General features: G+C 39.2%; 1 protein-coding gene across 1 annotated transcript in view; it reads right to left on the bottom strand.

Moving 5' to 3' along the window:
* Positions 1–2,755: 2,755 nt before the first annotated feature.
* Positions 2,756–6,880, bottom strand: part of LOC107747612 (anti-apoptotic protein NR13-like) — a 10,885-nt gene continuing 6,760 nt past the window's right edge. The window contains exons 2-3 of the mRNA XM_016562211.1: positions 6,376–6,786; positions 2,756–2,940 (exon numbers count right to left, since the gene is read on the bottom strand). Of these exons, the coding sequence (XP_016417697.1) occupies positions 2,818–2,940; positions 6,376–6,786 (534 nt within the window). The 3' untranslated portion in view covers positions 2,756–2,817. The remainder of the gene's footprint in view (positions 2,941–6,375; positions 6,787–6,880) is intronic.

Genomic DNA, 6,880 nt, shown 5'->3' with positions numbered 1-6,880 from the left:
AGCCAAAAGCTTTTCTTCACCCTAACTGAAATTATGCATTTTAAATTCGAATATAATTCGAATTTTGATAATATTTAAGTACAAAATTCGAATTTAGTTTTTCTGCCATTTTGACAGCCCTACTGTAGAGTATGCTGAAATCCACGCCAATGTTCAGATTTATAAAAACGTTTTTGAACATGGAGTGCTTAGGGCTACGTCAGGTTCTGAGCAGGTGTACGCACATTTCCTTGTGGCAGGGTCAGAGTACTGCAGGTATTTGGAAATGCGCACATATGAGAAATGATTTTAGATCACATGTAGGACAGTTTCTATGCGACATTTTATAAATTAGACTCTTTGTCTTGGGTAAAACAGTCTTTAACTGTTCATAGTAGAGAACATTTGTTTCTGTATTTCTATTTTGTAATGTCAGCATTTGGTAAATGGAAGCGCTGGAATGCTCTGCTGAGTCAGTTGTACTGGAAACCAACACAGCTGGGTTTAAAAGAGCAGAAAGAGAAAACATGTCATCTTGATTGTAACAATGGCACTGCATGATTGTAGTCAGTTTGTTGCTCTGTTGGCAGATAAATTTTTGCACACAATGAGCTCTCAACATTCCTGACCTTCATTGATCAGCCCTATATGAAATAATGTCGTCCCTGACCTAGAAAGTGGTGAGATCATATGGAGAGCAAATGGGGAAGCAAGTGTAAGTCACCTGCTTCCCAGATGCTCCTTCTGAAGAACAAGGTCTCACATGAGTCTCTTTCAGAAAAAAATCTAAGCTAGGTTTCATCTCTCCACAGGCTTGCCAAGATATCAAAGTCTACAATTCAAAAGAATATAGATCTCAATATTAACTCAAACATTTATTTTCAAATGTTTGGTTCTTCCAAAGACCAAATAATCTGACATCCACATTTATTTTGTGGCTGTATATTGTGAATGAATTGTAGGAGAAGCATCAGAGACAAAGTTGATAATGAACTTAACTGAGAAATCTTTTAAGACTCCCAAACAAGCGGAGCAATAACTTTTTCCACTGGAATGCTGCATTCTTCCAGACTGTCTCACATCTGCTACCAGCACTGGCTTCTCTTTCAGAGCATTTTGTGTACGATTGCAGCTGGTACGCTAAAGACTCACCAGAATTGGACTCTGTCAGCTTGTGTGCTGCAGATGGGTTCACAACATGTTTGGATGTTTGGAAATATGATTTCAGCGAAATGGTATCCAGTTTCTCTTCAGTGGAAGAGATTTGTTTGTGTTTAAGAGGGGATTTTTTTTTTCAAAGTCCAAAGTTTGCACAAAACATACTCAAGTATGCAAAGGCAGACACAAATGCTTGACCAACGCATATGTGTGTGTGTGTGTGTGTTGAAAGACTGTCCACTTGCACAATGCGTTGGTCAAGCATTTGTGTCTGCCTTTGCATACTTGAGTATGTTTTGTGCGTACTTTGGACTGTGAAAAAAAAAAACATATATGATCTCCATATGATCTCACCAATGTAAACACATGTTGACCTGGGGGGAATTCCAGAAAGTAGGTTATGCCACATATGCAAGTTTACGGATAGGTAAGCGGATAACCTCATCTTTCGGTTCCAAAAATGGAGGTAACTTTCAGGGTATGCTATTAGCCATAAGAAACACATGCTCTGAACATAACCTGCTTCAGAGTTTCAGGGTTAGTTTACTTCAGAGATATTCATCCATTTCCGTTTCTATAGTGATTCCTCAGCTGGGTCTCTCAAGATGTGTCCCAATTCAAGGGCTGCATCCTTCGAACTGGGACACTACTAACAGCTTTTCACACTTGAAATAGTTAACCCTGGGTCATTCTAAACCTAGAGTAAATGGTATCCTAGGTTATCTTGCTTCACGTTTTACAATTCTCATTCTGTACGTAGCGATAGCAATTACTCCTGGGTATTTATACTTTGACGTTTCACCCTCTACATTCCCGAGCCCTGGGTTAACACACTGGGTTAATTTGCACTGTCAGTGTCATTAACTAAACGAACAGAGCATGTGACCTATTAACATGAACGCTCTAGCATTGCATAGCATCCCTATATACAGTATATTGCCAAATGATATTTTTGGAATATAATGGAATGGAATATAAAGGTAAGAATAAAACAGTCTCTTCTTAACTCCAACTGACATTTTCCCCATCAAACACTGAAACGGCGTTTTTGTGATGCTTTTGTGAAAGCATGTGAATATGAGGCACACAACTGGTTATCTGTTGCTAAGCATCTAGTCGTAAAATTCTAATGTGATTTTTTTCACTTTGAACAATTTTTGTAACAATGCGGGGTTTATACCATAGACCAGGGATCCTCAAATCTGGCCCACGAGATCCACTTTCTCTGCTGTAAAGTTGGGCATTTTAACATGGGGAGTCTATGGGATTGACTCCCTTTTGCAGCCAGCCTCTAGCGGCCAGTTGATGAATTACAGTTTAAGTCACTTCCTTGTTGGCTTCACCAGAGAGAGCGGGAGGTTGCCGCTTGGTTAATACCCTAAATGAGGGTGACCTAAATGATGAGATGACTGAACTTACAGATGTGTTTTTGGAACTGATAACCTCAAGTAATAAAGATTTGGGTTAAATCAACCCACAGTTTGGGGTTTATATGACAGTAAGTTAACCCTGCTTTCTGGAATACCCCCAAGAAAGAGAAAACTTAACCATCATGCATGTTTGTAAAATCTAACTGCATTTATCATTTTAGGTTTCAGAAGGCCCCAATGTACCTTAGCCATATGACAGAAAGCAGGTGTGCTGTGTGTGAAAGAGAGAGAGAGAGAAATCCTAAAATCATCAGCGTACTAAGAGAAAGGTTAGACCAGCTAAACCCACTCCTGCTGCTGCAAACAGTGCTGTCTTCATCGAGGACTCTTGGTTCAGCTGTCTTGCGTTGTGGAAAAACGTGCAGAAACCCTCCTGCAAAAGACAGGACAGATCAGGATAAGATTCACATTTCGCTTCCCACATCCATATGATACAGTTAGAGCAGTATTTTGAACCTCACTGGCCAAAGAAGCTAAAATCTCAACAATGTGCAGATGTTACATAATAGCACAGCCTATATACTCATCCGGAACGGCACATACATCTTTAACATTATTTTAATGCTGTGGAGCAGTGAATAATGCACATGCTCCATACTCACATACTTCATACCAAGACCGCATATATTGCTTTGGCCAAATTGAATAATAAATTCCAAAGTTAATTCTGAATATTTTTGATAAGCTGTTCTATCTAATAACAAATATAGTACATATAATTAGAACTGTTTTATCCAGTAATGCGTGTTGTACAATTCTTGGATTGAACTTATTATAAACACGGAGGCAGTTTACACTGTGTATAGTACAGAGATGCCTGACATAGGCCTACTCCATGCACTGTAGTTACTCCCGACAACAGGACAAATGGAAGAGTAAAGGAACGCTCACTTTAACGTGTCCTATTAAAACTGTCTGTTTGTCTCTCTGTACAGCCTTCAGAAGGATCCCAGCATCAGGAACAAGTGGATAATTTATTTTTAAATGGCATCTTGGATCACGTCAAAGGATTTTAGGTTTGTTCAGAGCATTTGACTGCAGATAGTTTTGTAAGAGTTCGCAAAGAAACTTCTGTCGAAAGAAGCAGCAGCTAACTGTATTAGATCTGACAGCAGCTGCATCGCAAACTGTAAGTAAACAATTTCATAATGCTTTGTCTGGAAATAGGTGTTGATAATTTCCCTATGCAAGGACGTTAGCCCAATCACTTACTGAGAAGCCTTAAAGAAGCAGCCTCCTTAGAGATAATTTCAGGAAAAAAAAATCACTATTAACATTATAAGTGAACCTCAAGAAACATATTTAAAGTAATAAAAATAATCCATGTCATGACCCCTTTAAGTTTTAGTGCTCATGTGAGAGATGCAGGTTCGAATCTAGCCTGCAACACCATTTAGAGTGTTAGAAACCGTAGTGTGCCGGATTCAGAAGCTAACTGATTTCAAGGGTTAAATGTAGATATGACCGTTTCAGAAGCAGAAGGCAAAAGCACAGGCAAATGATGTTTGTGCCTGAGGACCCGAACAAACAGCAGAAGGCTTGAGGAGTCGGGCAGAGCAGCTGTCTTCAGACAGACACCTGCTGTACTGGTCAGAGTGAGTCCAGGTGCAGTAGCTCACAATCATATGCTGCACAAACTCTGAGTGAAGCAATGGAGATCAACCGTATGGTAAACACAATAGACTAAATGGCTGAGTGGCCTTCGGCTCTGCTTTCAACAGCTGCCAAATAAAAGAGAAAGAGAAAATAGGGAAGAGAGACAGAAGGGGCCAGTCCAGGCCTCTCAAACTCTTCATTCATGCAAATACAAGCTGCCGTTTGCCTTAAGCCAGCAGTTGCAAGATTTACGACTTCACTATGACACCACTAGTGACGTTTAAAAAGAGTAGATTAGACCAACATGAAATTGGTTTCGAGGCTGATTAATCCTTTATGCCATTATTTACTCGCCCTCATGACGTTCCAAATCTGTGTGACTTTCCATCGCGGAACACAAAAGAAGAAGTGCAGTAGGTACTCTTTTCCATAGAACAAAAGTGAAAGAGAGTGGACAATGTACTCCATATGACGTGTGCATGATATTCCAAGTCTTCTGAAGTCATACAAAAGCTTTCTGTGAGGAACAGACTGAAATTTTAGTCATTATTTACTAACAATCTTCCTCTTTCCCAAAGCTCTCATTCACACACATTCAAATAGGGCACGTCTAATGCCAAACACTATTAGTTCGGTAACACTTTAATATAAGGACCAATTCTCACTATTAACTAGTTGCTTATAAGCATGCCTATTATTAACATATTGGCTGTTTAGGCTATTAGTACTTATAAAACATTTATTCTACATGACCGTATTTCTACATCCCTAATCCTATCCAATACCTAAACTTAACAACTACCTTACTAATTATTAATAGCAAATTATGAGTTTATTGAGGCAAAAGTCATAGTTAATGGTTTGTTAATAGCAAGAATCGGACCTTAACATAAAGTGTGACCATTAGTTCTTATATATTATTAACTTTATATGGCTACGGTTTTGAAATATGACAAGCAAAAGTTGTATAGACTACTTTTATGGTGCCGTTTTAAAGCTTGATAGTTTGGTCCCTATATAATTCTATGGAAAAGATCAGCAGGTTTGTGAAAATGAGGATTTGCAGCTCAACTACTCTTTTAAAGTTGTCTTGAAATGAAAATTCACCCTGTCTATTTTCTAAATCCATGTTATTGCTCTGATTTTGAACAATTCATCCCTGCATATGGTTATTTATTTATCTATCTATTTATTATTTTTTTTACCTAATTCGTAATTAAAATGTTGTAGCTCGAACTCCACGTAAACACTGCCCCTTTCTTACAATCAACTGCAAGCTTGCATTCATGCTTCATCCATTCAACAACTGATCGATAGATCCAAGTCCATTTTTTTTCTTTTTCGGTAATCTGTTTCACAATAAGGAAGAAAAGATCTGTCACTACTTTGTTTTCACCATGACTTTAAGAGCATGGTCTTTTTTTAAGCCATTGAAAGTACATTCATTAGACATGATTTTTTTTAAACAGAAGCATTTCTGTGGGAGTTAAGGGTAAATCATTTGCATTTGACTGTGTTGACTAACTTGTTCCTCAGAATCATCTGTGTAATTACAGCATATATCAGTCTGCATAGATAAACAACATCTCCTGGGGTTATTGAAGTTATTTAGAGTTGGAACAAGTATTGTTTTCATAGGTCAGTGCCTGGGAGTCTGAAGTACTGGACGCCTAATCGCCCACACAGAAAAAGTCCTTGGTGAGACATTTGAGAGCCTGTTTAAAAGTGTTTTAAAGAGCAGTTCTGCTTCCCCACAAGCATTCCCAGGATTCTTTGGCTTGCGTCACTCTCTAATTGACAAAAACAGGGCAGCCACAAGGCATACGCTGCACTACTCCTAAAACTAGACCGGCATATCACTGCAGTACCTTCCAATTACAGTTTAAAATGTGCACATAGAAGTATACAGGTAGGAAAGACTCAAAGAGATTGTGGTATCGAACACTGTACAAAAACAGGCTGGTTTTCTGAGAGCACACATGAAAGATCAAACACAATGCACTTTGAGCACCCACGCAGTTTCACTTTAAGCAGAACTGATTTAGAAAAAAAAAACCTCACTAAATGCCTAAGTTGAAACTTGACAATTACACAGGGTTCTCCTACTAACTACACGTCAAGGCTCTACTGCACAAACAAAAATATAATGGTTTTAAAACCATCGTTTACCAGCATAAAGGTCTCTGTCCCAGTCTACACTGTTAATGCTTACCCAGCCTCCGTTTTCCACCAGCCAGTCCTGTTTTTCCCCTCCAAGGTAGTCAGCAATGGTCTCAGCCAATCTCCGGGAGCAGTCGGAATTCTCTCCCCTGGACAGTAGCTCACTGGCCAGCACTCCAGTGAAAGTAAAGATGGAAACCACCCTCCCCCAGTTCAGTTTCCCATCTCCCACCAGTTCCCTCATGACGCGCTGCAGACACTTGCTGGGATCTGATCCGCAGGTGTCCAGGAACTCCTGGGAGAGGGATCTGAATTTGGTTCTGTGCTGCTGTTCCATCTCTTTGGCCAGGTATCTCATGGCCTCTGCTGACTCGCTGGGAGGCGTCTGTTGGATCCCACTGCAGAAGCTGATGTAATCTTCTGCCAGCAACAAAGTCTGTTCCCTCAACCAACAGGACATTTTCTAAAAACAATTTAATTAAATAAAAAGTCAGGGTCGTAATATATTAAAAAAAAGGTTATATATATATATATATATATATATATATATATATAAT

The sequence above is a fragment of the Sinocyclocheilus rhinocerous genome, unplaced genomic scaffold (genome assembly GCF_001515625.1).
Source record: "Sinocyclocheilus rhinocerous isolate Xijiao unplaced genomic scaffold, SAMN03320098_v1.1 scaffold1430, whole genome shotgun sequence".
In the NCBI taxonomy this organism is placed as follows: domain Eukaryota; kingdom Metazoa; phylum Chordata; class Actinopteri; order Cypriniformes; family Cyprinidae; genus Sinocyclocheilus; species Sinocyclocheilus rhinocerous.
The sequence above is the reverse complement of the archived record's forward strand: the minus strand, read 5'-3'. Positions and strand labels throughout refer to the sequence as shown.